At 40.2% G+C, this 16,197-nt stretch overlaps 1 protein-coding gene across 4 annotated transcripts; it reads right to left on the reverse strand.

Moving 5' to 3' along the window:
* Positions 1–6,400: 6,400 nt before the first annotated feature.
* TMEM177 (transmembrane protein 177) lies at positions 6,401–15,252 on the reverse strand. Of its 4 annotated transcripts, XM_070957103.1 has the most exons (3): positions 14,722–14,771; positions 12,310–12,851; positions 6,401–6,461 (listed from the first exon to the last, which is right to left on the reverse strand). In XM_070957103.1, the coding sequence occupies exons 2-3, from the start codon at positions 12,809–12,811 to the stop codon at positions 6,451–6,453; spliced, it is 513 nt and encodes a 170-aa protein (XP_070813204.1). In that variant the 5' UTR covers positions 12,812–12,851; positions 14,722–14,771; the 3' UTR covers positions 6,401–6,450. The 4 variants fall into 4 exon arrangements, with proteins under 4 accessions (XP_070813204.1, XP_070813201.1, XP_070813202.1 ...); XM_070957100.1 differs by lacking the exons at positions 6,401–6,461; positions 14,722–14,771 and adding an exon at positions 15,147–15,252 and having other exon boundaries at positions 11,792–12,851; XM_070957101.1 differs by lacking the exons at positions 6,401–6,461; positions 14,722–14,771 and adding an exon at positions 15,066–15,080 and having other exon boundaries at positions 11,792–12,851.
* Positions 15,253–16,197: the final 945 nt, after the last annotated feature.

Genomic DNA, 16,197 nt, shown 5'->3' on the forward strand with positions numbered 1-16,197 from the left:
TGTTGTTAAACAATGCTCACACATTAGTATCAATTAGAATCAAATATTGGTCGGTAGTATCAGTATTTCTATAAAAAATACCACAGTTGATTTGGCTTTTATTTTCCACTTCAAACAATCGTTAACTATTTGGGCAAGCATGATCCCAAAATAATAGGACTCTATAAATTAAGAGCATGAAAAAGGTTTAGGTTCATGTTGGAAATGGGAACAACATGAAGGATCCATGTACATACTTTAATACAGAGGATTTTAAAGATCAATATTAAAGTGAAATTGAAACTTTTCCTTTTAGGATTAAAGGATAATCAGTTATAAAAAGCCATGGAAGATTATTTCAGTATATGATTACTGTAGCATGATTATTGAATGTACAGAAATGGAAAGATTTGACTCAACTCACTATGGAGAATGGTTGGTGTTCCTTTCGCAAACAACTCTATATTTATGATCATGCATAGATATCATGTACTCTTTTATCAGTGCTGCAGAGAAGAGGCAAATTTCTAAACCAATAGAAGGCACCTTGATACTTTCATTATAGCAAATGTAATGAATCTGTCATAAGTATTCTATCAAACATTATGAAATTTCCTGTTATTCACTGTATATTTCTTTTAAGAAAATCTGAGTAGGCTCCGGCAATAGCAGATTAAAAAAAGAAAAGAATATGGGGAACTCAGGAAATATGAGTAACTTATAAACTCTAGGAGTTGGAAACTATGTTAAATGAGCTTTTTGATTTAATTTCCATTGTTCTTCCTTTCCCTTTTCTTTCTTCTAAAGATTTGCTGCCATACGAGTAGGAATTATGCCACTGGAAAAAAAAAATAGCCCGATCAAATATTAATGCAACAAGGACAAGGTCAAGGAATCAGATCTAGGTTGAAGAGGTTAAAAATCTTAAATATTTTAAAAATTTAAAAAATCTTAAGAGATTAAAAATCACAAAGGATGAATTGATTAGTTTTGTTTTCTCACATTCTAACTAATTATCTTAAACCATTTTTTTTTAAAATCTAGTGGTTATTAGTTGCTGAATAAAGAAAATTATACTTCCATGCAAACATGAGAGAGAAAAAGAGCATGCAATGAATAACAATAAATTATTCAATCTCATTTTTGTAAGGATGTATAAATGAAAAATTAGAGAAATGAGCAATAATGTAACATTTAAAGACAAATGCAAAGTGCTTCAGTTAGAAAACAGAAATGCAAAGATATAGAACACATAGCTTGCCAAAACTATCTATGAAAAACATACTGTAATCAGATACTAATTATACATCAGTAGTATTGCATTTCTGGAAAAAAAACATGTAGGATTGTAAATTGTATCAATAAAAAGATAGTTTCCAAGTCATGGGAAGTAATGCCTTCAACTCTTTTTTTTTTGCCTTGGCCAGCCCTTTTCAAGTATTGTATTTAATTCTGAACCTGAGATTTTAAAGATTGGGAAAAATTGGAATAAGTTTAGGAAGAGGCAACAAGGATAATTGGGGACTAGACAGAAAGCCCTCTGAAGAGATACTATATGGCAGTGATGGTGAACCTATGGCACACGTGCCCAAAGTGGCACGTGAAGCCATGTCGCCCGGCACATGCGGCCTTGCCTGTTTGTCTTGCAGGTGTCTGGCATGATCAGCTGTCCTTTGAGTGTGCGGCAGTGCCAAAAACCAGTGTGCGCATGTGCACCGGACAGCTGATTGTCAGGTGCGCATGTGCACCAGAACTCGGAAGTTTAGCTTTTCCGGAGCATGATCCCTTCGCACACACGGCAGTGCTGAAAACCAGCCTGCGCATGAACGCCGGCCAACTGATCGTCGGGCGTGCATGCATGCTAGAACCTGATAGTTCGGCTTTTCCGGAGCATGGCCCTGATGAGCGCGTGCATGCGCTGTTTCTGTGCGACCTTTTCGGCACTCGGTGCCGAAAAGGTTCGCCATCACTGCTATATGGGGTGAATGGGTAAGTCTCAATATTAGAGAGGAAAAGACTGAAGACGGACCATATAATACATTTTGAATACTTAAAGGAATGTCATCCAGAAAAAGGCCAAGGCTGTCTTGTCTTGTCTTGATTTTGACTTGAATTGTCTTGTCTTGTCCTACCTTACATTTTTACCTTATCCTTATTATTCTAAAATATGTGGGTTCAACTGAAAACTAGACAACCATCTCTCTGAAATGTATTGCACTGAATTCTTGCACGGAATAGCAAGAATTCCTCTATGATTGAAACCGCCCCTTCCTCTATGATTCAAATATAATTGTCACCCAACTCTATTATTGTAAATATCTAGATAGCCTACATCCGTGATGGAGAACCAATGACACAGGTGGCACATGGAGCCATATCGGTGGGCACGTGAGCTCAGCTCCGGCGGACATGCACGCACCAGCCAGCTGATTTTTGGGCCTTCTGGGCCCACCAGAAGTAGGGAAACAGGCTGTTTCCAGCCTCTGGAGGGCCTCCGGGTGGGTGGAGAAGGTCGTTTTCACCCTCCCCAGGCTCCTAGAGAGGCTCTGGAGCCTGGGGAGAGCAAAAAACAGGCCTACCAGGCCCACCATGCCATCGCGTGCCAGAAGCAGGGGCAGCATGGGGGGCATGCATGCATGCGCGGGGGACAGGTCACATATAAATATTGATGTGGGCACACATGTGTGCACAACCCCTCCCTGCTCCCCCACTTTTGGCATGCGATGGCAAAAAGGTTAGCCATCACTGGCTACATGGAGACAGAGCTCCAAGAATCCAAATGATGACATCTACTGATTCTACTTTAGACATCTCCACTTCTATGGAGAAGCAAGCTAATACTTTACAATTCTTACTGAGGACAAACTCAACTCTAAGTTTGCCCAGATGACCAGATATCCTTTTCGTTGTAAGGTTGAGACAATATTCTTATCCATCACATTCATCTAGGGCAGTGACGGTTAACCTTTTCGTCGCCGAGTGTCGAAACTGGAGTGCGTATGTGCTGGAGCACGCATGCATGCAGCGGCCAGCTACTCTTCCGGGTTCCGTCATGCGCATGTACACCAGGCAGCTGGTCCAGCACGCATGTGTGCACCAGCCAGCTGCTCTCTTATGGGTTCCATCATGTACATGCGCGAAGACCAGCTGCCCGGCGCACATGCACGTGACGAAACCCGGAAGAGCAGCTGATGACAGCACGCGTACCCACAGAGAGGACTCTACGTGTCACCTCTGGCACGCGTGCTATAGGTTCACCATCACAGATCTAGGGTTTCAAAATGTCAATAGAGAAGTTTTCAATCATTGAATGGCCTTCCCTAATATTTGGAACATTTTGTGACATAAAACAACAGAGCAATTTACTTTTTTTTCCCCCCTAAAAAAATCTTTCATTACTCTTCTGTGGAACCCATGCAGATTAATCTGATTTTTTCTTTTTTCTTTTTTTTTTTAAAGGTTACAGAAAGGGAAATTGCCTACAAAGGGTCATATTAATACAAAGGATAAGAATAACCATAGGAAGTAATGGGAGCTCTGTGAACAGCCTTAGGAAATAATAGGAGCTGAGAAAAGATTACTGCCCTGAATAGGCTTCATTGAAATCAGTGGAAACTCTACAGGGAATACATAAAGCATGGAATGGATTCTGAAAGGAAGCAGAAGGGGTCCAAAAATATTGAAATACGTTTGTGTTACTCTTGCTGCCAGATGATTTTAAATTTCCTTCCTATTAAAATGCTCTACTACAAATATCAATGTATCTTCTGTTCCGTTTCTCTTCTTCAGTAGATACCAGCCAAAGAAGCAGTTTGGTGTAGTGGTTAAGGCACCAGGCTAGGAAGACCAGGATTCTAGTCCTGCCTACAGCACAAAGCCAGCTGGGTATCTTGGGCCAGTCACTTCCGCTCAGCCCTAGGAAGGAGGCAAGGACAACCTACTTCAGAAAAAACCTTGCCAGGAAAACTGCAGGGACTACTTCTAGGTGCTCACCTAGAATCGGACATGACTGAATGGAAGAATATATATATATATTAGACACCCTGGAAAATGGAGACAAAGAACAAGGTGAGGCTGAAGTAAATGATCCCTGAAGTTGGAAGGGTGGGCTCTGGAATGATCTCCCTCGGAGACTGAATGTGGAATGTGAGTGATGGTAGCTGGAAAAAGAATGCGAAATGTAATCATTCAATAGAAGTATAATCATTCAAGATCCTGAACTAACAACTTTCCTCGCAGTTCCACATTGCCATTCATTCTCAGAAGGTCCGTCTTCCAATTCTTAGTCCATTTCCCCATGCCCAGGTCTATTATTCCAACAACCTGCCTGTCATATCCTATCTTGGTTTCCTAACAGCATGTAGGATGGTTCTACTGATCACTGCAGCGTAACAATTCACATCAAGTATGTAAAAATCTATATATAGGTTTTCTTGTTCCTGGAAGATAGGTAGGTCTGGAAGAAACTGTTTGTTCCCAGAGAATTTATGTGTGTGTGTGTGTGTGTATGTGTAGTGTGTATACACATGCTGAATATATGCATATTTTGTATACACACACACAAACACACACACACAAAAGTGTAGATAGACAGGATATATTTATGATTTTCTAATACTTTAGCTTTCTGTGTATTGAATCCAGAATTCTGTCAACCCCAAGGCATGGATCACAGCAGGAAATCAACTCTATAATAATAGAAAAACCCACTATTATTAAGATTGGTTAAAGTAAAGAACCTTGCAAGTCTGATATATTTACTACCATTTTACCACACTGTCATCATCTATCAGATCACCTACATTTTAAACTGTGATAGATTTTACCATTCTAAATATTATTTTCTAAATAAGCAATCTCCACCTCTTCTCTAAGAAAATCACTATAAATCATAGAAAACCACTACCTTAAATGTAAGCTAAGGTAAAGACCCCATACATTATGAATGAAACTGGGCCAACATTCCACATTTGTGTCAGAAATCTAGCCACATAAAAGCATTAAATTGCAGGCCATGGAGAAATTATCACCCATATTTAAGGATTCTAAAAACTCAGAAAATTTAAAACAAAACCCAAATCAAGGGATTCGTATTTTATGCATTCTATATCCATCCACCAAGAGTAACACATTTTGTATTCACATAACAACTCTAAATGTCTTCTATTGCTTTGCCACATTAATTGTTCCAAATGCATGGCTCAGTTGCCACTTATATTTAATGCTTCTTGACCTCTTTTTTTAAAAAAAATTAATGCCCACTCAGCAGAACAGAAGGCATCTGCAGAGAGCTAAAAAAAAAAAAAAGTGAATTTAAGCAGGGATTTTTCTTGATTATTTCTTCAGTTAAAAGCTTCAGCCTTTTTTACCTAGGCAATGCTTCCTGCATATCTCTGTCAAGGTGATTTTCTTTGCTCTTTACATAAGCCAAGATTATTTTTTTCTCCTAGATTTCAATAGGGGCTGTATTCAGCCAACACACAGAGATCACCTATTGATAGGGTTGGGTGGTAATTTTGAAGCCAAGGTTCAGAAATTGCTTTTTAACACCCCCCACCCCCCACCCCCCGCTGAATTTTCCTTCCCTCACTCCTCTTTTCAATCATACATAACTCCCACTGTGGCTGAGGGAAAGTAACCAACTGCACCCCCTGTTATGCTGACAGATCAGATGATGGAGGTTCTTGCCTTTGCGTGGATTCTCAATTACTTGTTGGCAGTGGTGGGATTCAGCCAGTTTGCATCACTTCAGGAGAATTGGTTGTTAACTTTCTGAGCAGTTTGGTGAACTGGTTGTTGGAAGAAATCATTAGGGCAGAGAACCGGTTGTTAAATTATTTGAATCCCATCACTGCTTGTTAGGCTATTTTCTTCTTCTTTGCGAAAGTAGCAGTACCTGCTAGACCATCATCGGTGCCTTACAGCCTCTTTTGGCTGCCCTTCTCAGCCACCCAATAACCTCTTCACCCTGAAAGATGTGCAAGCCAACCCTTGCTTCCACATTTTAAGGAAAATAACTAAATAATTCAAGAAGTGCATTTAAATGCAGGACTGAATCCAGCTTCTTTGGTCATTTGCTTCAACTTATTTTCTTAAATAAGTTTCTCAAAAGTTGCCAGTCACTTCCTTCTCATCCCTTTCCTGTTCCACTTCCCTTTTTTAGAAATAAACAGAAGATATGTACTATAGCAATAGCACTTAGACTTATATACCGCTTCACAGTGCTTTACAGCCCTAAACGGTTTACAGAGTCAGCCTGTTGCCCCCAACAATCTGGGTCTTCATTTTACTGACCTTGGAAGGATGGAAAGCTGAGTCAAACTTGAGCCTGGTGAGATTCGAACTGCCAAATTGCAGGCAGCCAGCCAGCCAGCAGTCAGCAGAAGTAGCCTGCAGTACTGCATTCTAACCACTGCGCCACCATGGGTCTCATGTATCACTGAAATGCAGCCTGGGTGTTTGAAAACGTGATCAAAAGACATCTTGCAGAAAGGAAAAGAAGAATCACTTTAGAAAAATCACTTGACTGACATGAAGAAACTATACACAGGTAACCCTTGATTCACAACACTTTGTTTAATGACCGTTCAAAGATTGAAAAAAGTGACTTTATGACTGCTTTTCACACTTATGACGTGGCAGCATCCCCATGGTCACATGATCAAAAAATTCAGAGGTTTGGCAACTGGTTCATACTTATGACGATTGCAGTGTCTCGTGTGAGGGGGTCATGTGATCACCTTTTTCAACCTTCTGAGAAGCAAAGTCAATGAGAAGCCAGATTCACTTAACAACTATGTCATCAACTTAACAACTGCAGTGATTATAATAACTGTGGCAAGAAAGGTTGTAAAATGGGGCAAAAGCCACTTAACAAATATATTGCTTAGCAACAGAAATTTTGGGCTTAATTGTGGTCATAAGTCAAGGACTACTGTTATTGCACCTCTAGTTCCCAAACAGATGTCATCACACCAAACTAGAATCCTGAAGGTGTCATTAAATCTTGTACTCTGGCTGGCTAAGTTCTAGTTGGACTAGTTATGGATTCCAGAACATCTTCAGAAGGAAGTCAATTACTGCGAAGGGGCAAAAAAAGATTAAATGGAGAAATGAAGGTTGGGATGATGTTACGTGCAGCTAGTATTCTCTGAAAACTTCCAGTCCTGAAGATTAGTTAGTTAAAACACACCGCCCTGGATACTTGTGAACTCTTTTGCAACGGAGAAATAATACTGTATTTCCCTCAAGAATTCCTGAGGGTAAACAAATTCCAAAACTGATATGTCACTTAACCATCATTACCATTGATAGTATTTTATAATTCTTTCTGCAAGGGGGTGGACTAGAACAACTCCAAGGTACCTTCCAACTCTGTTATTCTGTTATTCAAATTAATCAACTGGCTAAAAAAATACTTTGAATTTCTTACACATCAGCATTAAGTTTATTTGCTTATTTAGCATGTGGCAAAAACATTTAACACTTTGCTGTTTTGCACTGATAGTAAACTGGATTCTTTCACAGTTAACACTGCCTAGGATAAAACTTTGCCATGCATACCTAATTATTATTTAAATAAATTTATTTCCTAGCTATCCCTTATATGCGTGACTGTCATTAAATGTTCCAGGTAGAACATAAGAGTCAGCAACTTTTATATAATATAAAAAAGGGGGTGGGGGTTATTATTTTATTATTTTTATTTCTCTTATATTGTGTTTTTATTTCCTGTAAGCTGCCTTGAGTTGCCTGTGAGCGAGTAGAACCTCAAGTTGGTAAGGCGTTTTGCTCTGATTGTAGCTAATATCTTCTGCTTCTTTTATAAAAATATTTAGACAGCAGAGACATTTTTCTCTTCAGTCAAATATTGTCTTGCCTCTCACCAAAAGGTCTAAACTACTGCATACAGATCTTTTCTTAAGCCATGAAGCACAATTAAACAGAATCATCCTTTTGAGCTCCGCTGAAGTATTGCAAAAAGTAGAGCATCTGCATTCACAAGAATGGATCGCAGTATACTTTTCATCCTTGAGTGTGGATGTTGCAGTGCTTCTCAGGGTTCTTAGAAGCATCCCCCATATTCTTCAATATGAGATACAAAAGACAAACATAGCAGAAGTATATTTTGCAGGATACTCAACACAATTTAAACAGGAGCTAATGAAGGGACAGACACATGCTTAGTAGACTTTCTGTGGGAATTTTATTCTATGGGATATATTCTATGGATTTTCCAAAGACTCAAATTATATGAGAAGGATCAGGGAAACAAATGACATGGAGATGATGATGCATTAGATTTAAAGAAGACAGGATTTGCACGATTTGAAACATTATGATTAACTATCAATCATTACCTATCAGTATGTCCTACCTTACAGGATAGGTGACAGACAGAGGTGTCTGTTACCATGAACTTCCAGAAGAAAGGTAGGTGCCTTCAGCTTCATGCCTATGCAAGCAAAGCGTGATCGGAGCTGCCGTCTCTCTATAAATACTGGTGGGAAGGTATGGGGTGCTGGCTTTGTTTCTGTGAGTGGGTTGGTTGCCTGTGTTGTTATATCTTGATTAGTTGATGGAGTTGATGTTTGCAGATTAGTAGGCTGTTTCGTAACATCCTGTGTGGGTGAGGTCCTTGATGTGTGCCCATTAGTCTTTTGTGTTTTATCGACCTGGGTAATGGGCTGGGTAGTTGATGTAATGAGCAGATGGCTGTGATGCCACATCCTGGGCTTTGGTTTGGCTCCGAGTTTGAGGTCTTGCTTTGTGTTCATGGCATGTGTCAGTTTGCTTTGTGTGGGGATCGGAGGGGGTGCAGCAGCTGGTGATGCTGCCGTGGTCTGGCTTCTGGATGGTGGTTGTATTTCGTCTATGGAATGGGTTTGGGTTTAAATCTGGTGAGGATGATTGGTGGTGGTGTCATGTGTTATCTTGGGTCCGGTGTTAATCTTCGTGGCTGGGACTCTTCTGTTGACTAGGGCTAGTTTCCAGATGTCCGGTAGGCAGGAGGTATCATCACGTTTATTCATGTTATGGGGGTGTTTCTCTATTTCGATGGCTTCCATGATTATTCTCTTGTTGAAGTGTTCAGTTTTGGAGATTAATTTGATTCCTTCAAAGTCAATTTCGTGTCCTGTTGTTTTAAGGTGCTGGAAAAGGGAGGAAGTTTTTTCTTCTTTTCTGATTGCGTTCTTCTGTTCTGCAATGCGTGCATTTATTCTCCTATTAGTTTGTCCAATGTATGTGGCTGGGCAGATTTTGCATGGTATTTCATAGATTCCTTGGTTTTCTAGCTGGATCTTGTCTTTGGGGTTTCTTAAGATGTTGGCTATTTTTTAGTCAATGCAGAAGGCTGTCTTGATATTGTGTTTGTGGAGAATTTTGCTGATTTTATCTGTGGTGCCTTTGATGTAAGGGAGGAGGGCAATGCCGTTGTCCTGTTCTGTGTCTCGTTTCTTGGGGGGTGTCTCCCTTTGGATTAGGTTGGTAATTGTGTTTCTTTGAAATCCGTTAGAGATTAATATGTTTGTGAGAGTGTGTAATTCAGTTTTCAGTGGTCTTTGTCAGCTAGATGTTTGGTTCTGGAGACAAGAGTCTTGGCTACAGAGTTGATCTGTGCAGGCTGGTGATGTGATTGTGCGTTTAAGTAGTGATTGGTGTTTTTTTCCAGTAGATGGTGTGTCCTAGGGAGCCGTTGGGTTTTTTGTAGATTTTTGTAGATTTTTTTGTCCAGAAAAGGGAGTTGGTTGTTAGCTTCTATTTCCATAGTAAATTGTATTTTGGGGTATAGGCTGTTGAGATGTGTGAGGAAGTTGTCCAGTTTTTCCTTTCCATGTGGCCAAATTACGAAAGCGTCATCTACATATCTAAGCCAGAGTTTGGGTTTGTGTTCAGATTTATCTAAAGTGTTGGTTTCAAAGTGTTCCATGTATAGGTTTGCGATGACGGGTGAGAGGGGTGATCCCATAGGTGCTCCTTCTATCTGTTTGTATCTTTGTCCATTGTGGATGAAGTATGTGTTGGTTAGGCAGTGGTTGGTCAGATCTAGGATGTGTTTAGGGGGGTTGTATTTGTTTTGGATAGTTGTCAAGGCTTCTTTAATAGGTATTTGGGTGAAGAGGGATATGACATCAAAACTCACGAGTAGGGTGCTGGGTTGTAGGTTTTGTTTCTTTATTGTTTCTATGAAGTGGAATGAGTTTTGTACGTGTGAGGTGATGGATTCTGCGTAGGGCTGAAGTTGTTTGGCAAGAAATTTGGAAAGATTCTGTAGAGGTGAGCCTATGGAGCTGACTATGGGTTTGAGTGGTGTTCCTTCTTTGTGTATCTTGGGGAGGCCATAGAGCTTGGGGCATCTGGATGATTTCTCTCTGGGGATGATTGTTTGCTGGATCTCTTCACTGATGGGAGAGGCTTTTATTTTGGATTTGGTGGTTTTTTTCTAGGTAGGTGGTGGGCTCTGTGTTTAGAGGTTTGTAAGCGGGGTCTTGGAGTAGGTTGGATGGTTTAGCTTGGTAGTCAGATGTGTTCATCACCACTGTGGCATTACCTTTGTCTGCTGGGAGAATGATTATGTTATTGTCTTTCCTCAAGTTGGCGAGTGCTTTTTGTTCTTCTTTGTGTAAGTTGTTTCTGGGTGGACTGCTGGAGCAGAGGACGTTGGTGACTTCAAGTCTGATTTTATTGGCTTCATCTGGATTGATTTTGGTTAGGCTAGCTTCAACTCCGCATATGATGTTTTCAGTGGGAATGCGTTTGGGGGTGATGCAAAGTTGAATCCTTTGGAAAGGACATTGGTTTCTGCTATGGTGAGGGTCCTGTTGGATATGTTATGTACTGTTTGTTTCATGAGTTGCTATGGAGGGGGGTTGGGTTTCTGGCGTTTTTCTAGTCTGTGGAGTTTGTTGGTGTGCGTGTCTGTCTTGTGAGAGGTTTGTTTCAGCTCTCCAGAGAGCTAGTTGTTTGGATTTGTCCCAGAGTGCTGGGTGGGTTTTGTTACTGAGTTTGAGGTGAAGAGTGAGTAGTCCCTGTTGGTTTGGTCTAGTAGGAATCTTTTCCTGTGGAGTTTGTTTCTGATTAGGGCTAATTCAGTTCTTTTCAGGATCCTTTTGGTGGCTGAGGTTTTAGAATGGAATTTTAGTTGGAAGCATGTGGGGATCACGTTTTTGTCTTGGCAGTTGCATAGGAATGTAAGATCACATAAGATGGTAGCTCTTCATACTTCGAGTTTCTCGTAGGCACGAAGCCGAAGGCACCAGCCTGAAGATATCTTACACGGGATCTTACACGGGATCTTACTCTCAATCTTACATGGGAAAAGACCTGAATACACCAAAACTTGCATACCTCTACCCGTGAAAATCTACGAAAACAAATACACACACACACACACAACTTTCTGAAATCTGCTAAGTGATCAATATTAAACTTTTTTTTCAGTCTGAGGTTATAAATTTGCTTTCCCCCAAATACCACTAGATAACAATTTGGCATTTACATAGCAGCTTACATATTATCACCCTTTAAAATGGTCACCACAACCTATACACATTATCTTTTTTTTTTTCCTTGTTCAAAATATTTTACAAAGTAAAGATAAAATATATTCTTTCAAAAATATATGTTAAGAGAAAGGAAAAGCCATTTTTTAAACCTCATGACTTGGTAGGCAACACTTGGATTTTAATATGGATATAAGACACATGTACAACCTTTGATATGAGTTTTACATTTTTAAAAATTTAATCCATGGAAAAGATGGAACCAGATAACACCACCACCAATCTTTTCTTTTTTCCTTCATATATTAACAGTAATGACATTTTAAGAAAAGTTGCCAGGCTGCAATTTTTTAAAAAATACCCATAATTTATTATCTTAAATTTCAGTCATGTTTTTCCTGTGCCTGGGGTGTGTTTAAGATATTACTAATGAAGCTTCTTCTGGAAGTGTACAATGGATGCTTTAATCTGAACTTTGGGAGAATATTACCATTTGAAGCATATATTTGCTCTCCTTCTTTACCCAAGATAGTCCGAAAAGCCTTATTCTGTGACAGAATTTTATCGTAGAATTCGACCCCACCTCTAGCAAAACTGGGAGAAATGGAAGCTGCCTTTCTGTCTGTCCTATAATCGAATGCCTGGCTTATGGTGTCATATAACAGACAGTAGCCCATCAGCCCAAGTGCCACAACTGCCATATTGTAAATGCTTCGGAGTAGTACTGGAGCATAATATAAACCCAAGACCTGCTTTACAGTTACTGCAGAAATATAGGACCCAGCCAGACAAATGGGACCAATAGTTGCACATGCTAAAGGCCTACTTTGTTGCAAGTCAATGATCTCTCTTGCAATGGCAAACTTCTGAGCCTCTGGAGAAAGTGTCAAGGCATCCTTCAAAGCCAGACCCTCTGGGCTTGTCCAGTTCAGTTTCTTGCCTCTAAGGTAAACGCCTATCTTGGCAATCTGCTGTTCGCCACTGGATCTATCACTGAAATGATATGGGATGCCCACTACACAGCCTTTGGCTCTCCATGGTAGACCAGCGCTTACGGGGTGCAACGTGCAAGTCTTAATGGCGTCGTAACGATCTGTTGACTTCACTTTGACATCCTGGAGGACGTTATAGAACAGGTTCTGCAAATTTTCCGAAAGCCCCAATGGCTTTCCATGGTCCCAGGCCTGATATATAGATTTGAACAACTCCTTTGAGAAGACATGGAAAGTCAAGTTGGCACCAAATAATCCAGCACAAGAAATGGACAAAAAAGCAGTCCTGTGTTTCTCCATCATAGCGACTGCCTTCCATAGAGAATGAAATGCCATGTTCAATTTCCAGCCAGATTCTGTTCAAGAACGAATATATCTGCACAAAAAGAAAAATCCCAATGAGTAGGTGGAATTACTTTAAACTGATAGAGAAAGAGCACTGTATTCAATAACCAGAATGGAACTGCAGGAATACAGTAGCGAGGCACACATTTTCATGCTGTTACAGCAGCCACATCTTTTTCAACAGCAAAAAGGGTGTGCGCATATGTGTATGAGGAAACAGCCTAAAGCAGCTTTTGCAGTAAAACTTGGAAAAAGACATGGCTAGAAAAAGGCATGGTCTAAAAGACATAATTGCCTGGAAGCACAGCCTTAATCTATCTATCTATTTATACTATAATCTTGTACAGGTAGTCTTCGACTTATCACCACAGTTGGGTCTAGAATTTCTGTTGCTAAGCCAGCTGATTATTAAGTGAATTGTGTTCAACTTTACAATCTTTTTTTGCCACAATTCTTAAGCAAATCACTGCAATTCTTAAGTGAATCACTTGGTCGACAAACAAATCCAAATGTCTGGGGATTTTAAATGGGTTTGTTTTAGCACTGTTTTATTGTTATGCTGTTTTTATTCTGTGAGCCGCCCCGAGTCCTACGGGAGAAGGGCGGCATATAAATTTGATAAAATAAATAAATAAATATACACTGGTTGCCAAGCACCAAAATTCTGATCACAGGACAATAGGGATGCTGCAGCCGTCATAGATAGTCATGTCAATTTTTTCAATGCTGTTGTAACTTCAAACAGTTGCTAAATGAATGATTGTAAATCAAGGACTACTTCTATAATGATGATTCAAGACAGCTGTACAAATCAGCCGGGTGGGTAATCTTTTGCTTGCATTCACAACTGGAATTCATTTGCTCTTCTATATGCAATTTACAATGAGAGGCAAATTCCCATTCCATGACGACTAGCAAGCACTGTCTGTGTGAAAGCAAATGCTGATTGACTGCAATGAAAACAGAGAGCTGAAACACTTTGTGTAGAAGCTGTTCTCTAGGAACAGCAATGGAAGGCAAGCCAATTGCCCCAAAACATGTCTATTTTGCGCTTATAAAAACAAATTACAATCACAGAAAGCCAAGAGAAGTACTTCCTTTTCTAGATGCATAGTCTATACTGTATAGATGTGATTATTATTAAAGGAATTTAATATAACTGGAATCAGCAGAATAGTGAGAAAAGAATTGGATTCAGATTCCACTTGCCAGTCACATGGTTGTGTTCATAAGCAATTCCCTGAATTGTCAAGTCTCTCTCTCTCTCTTCCCTCTTCCCCCACCTCTCTCTCTCTCTCTCATATGCAAATAATTACAATATATTATTCTCAATTTTGCCTTTTTGTTAGAGAAGCTTATCTGTCAGACATTATTCTATTGCATTTGTTGAGTTCTTTCTGTCTTACCATTCTTTTCAGCCCTGAGGTTTTGGATAGTTTTTAAAATTAAATTGATCATTATGATGAGAAAAAGCAATGTACACCAGGCAAGTGCCCTAGAGAGGAGTCTTTCTGAATAGCAATGTAGTAAAGTAAATCAATCAATCACAGAATCAATTAATCAGAGAAGAAGGTCAGAAGAAATGCAACTGGTCAGGGCATTGCCACCACAGCAAGGAAGCTACTTCACTTTCTCTTGAAACAGAAAGCAACAATACGTTTAAAATAGCATAACAGCCTTAAAGCACTTACCACATATTTTTTACAATGCTGCAACAGTACATAAAGTATGTCAGCATCAACTTTTTTTTTTTTTTTTTTGCTAGAACAACAATCCCATCACAACTCTGGTATGACATAATCACATAACTAGTCTGTGGTTCTTAGACTGATAGCACAATTCAAAGACCTCCTTATTTAAATACACTTTGCACTGAATTGTGGACTTTATTCACATTTCACCTTTTTTGGCTTTGCAAGTGACTGTACAGCTCTTCACTGGGAATCAGTGGGGAAGCATAAAGTATAAAGATTATTATCCTCAACTCAGTATAAAGCACTGTACCACTATTAAGAACCCCCTTCAGAGCTATAGGGTTTCCTGCCTAAGCAGGGGGTTGGACTAGAAGACCTCCAAGGTCCCTTCCAACTGTTATTCTATTCTATTCATTGCACATCAAGCTCTCCCCTCTCTAAATATCCGACTTTAAATGCAAAACACAGAAAAAGCGTTTCAGTTTGGGTTTATCCCATCGCCTCCCAATTGGGTTATTTATCGTTTAATCTGAAAACCAAGCATAATATACCTAGGTAGACACGGAAAATACTAGGTTTCTACACCAGCGTGCAATTGAACAGAGAGGAACTGCCCAGAATCCCGCATTTACCGTATCCCTTTCAATAGATTCGGTGCCAGACAGCACAGGAGAAGGAGGAGGGGAAAAAAAACAAAAAAACACGTGGAAACCATAAAGCAGGTGAGCTGCCGCAAAAGCCGAGTGTCGCGACGGGGAGAAGGAACGACGTCATCGGAGGAGGTCGGAGTTGCTATGGCGACGAGGAAGTCTTCCGATTCTGGCGCAAGGTCGCTTCTTGCCCCGAGGCTTAATTCAGCGGTGGGGAAAGGATGGCCCTTTTAATGACTTCTTGTGGACTTCAACTCCCAGAATTCCTGCTGGCTCAGGAATTATGGGAGTTGAAGTCCACAAATCACAAAGGAGCCATCGTTCCCCAGCTCTGCTCTAGCGGGACCTTTGCGTTGCTTTTATTTTTTGTTCTTTCTTTCCCCACTCAGAGCTCATTTTCTGGCTCCTAAGAAAGACCCTTCGGAAACTTAAGTGATGAGTCAGACAGACCTAAGACTAGTGTTGTCCTTGGTGCTCTCTGAGCTTGCTTGCTTTCTTGCAGACGTTTCGTTACCCTAACTGGGTAACATCATCCGTGGTGGTAAGGACTGCTGTTTGCTGACAGCAAGCACGGATGATGTTACCTAGTTAGGGTAACGAAACGTCTGCAAGAAAACAAGCAAGCTCAGAGAGCGCTAAGGACCCCGCATTTCAACCCTGAGCTATAAATATTCTCCTTTATTGGTACTAGTGGTGTCTTCTGGAGAGAAAAACAATTGTGAAATTCATTTTTTTTTTTTTTTTTTTGCTAAGGGTTCTGTAGGCTTAGCTTGGTGGGTGTGGCAGGGGAAGGATACTGCAAAATCTCCATTCCCACCCCACTGGGGCCAGCCAGAGGTGGTATTTGCCGGTTCTCCGAACTACTCAAAATTTCCACTACCAATTCTCCAGAACCTGTCAGAACCTGCTGGATTTCATCTCTGGAGAGAAAGAATGAGAATGGGAGGAAGAAAGAAAAGAAAACTCTGCCTGAAAGTATCATTTAGAACCACTATCATTTAGAAACCACCTCTTAACTGCACCCTGAGAATCC

The sequence above is a fragment of the Pituophis catenifer genome, unplaced genomic scaffold (genome assembly GCF_029215685.1).
Source record: "Pituophis catenifer annectens isolate HBS135680 unplaced genomic scaffold, rPitCat1.0.hap2 SCAF_1, whole genome shotgun sequence".
Lineage (NCBI taxonomy): Eukaryota > Metazoa > Chordata > Lepidosauria > Squamata > Colubridae > Pituophis > Pituophis catenifer.

What these genes read in the sequence shown, in the direction of transcription:
- TMEM177 (XM_070957100.1), bottom strand. Translation starts at nt 12,811, where the DNA reads ATGGCATTTCATTCTCTATGGAAGGCAGTCGCTATGATGGAGAAACAC.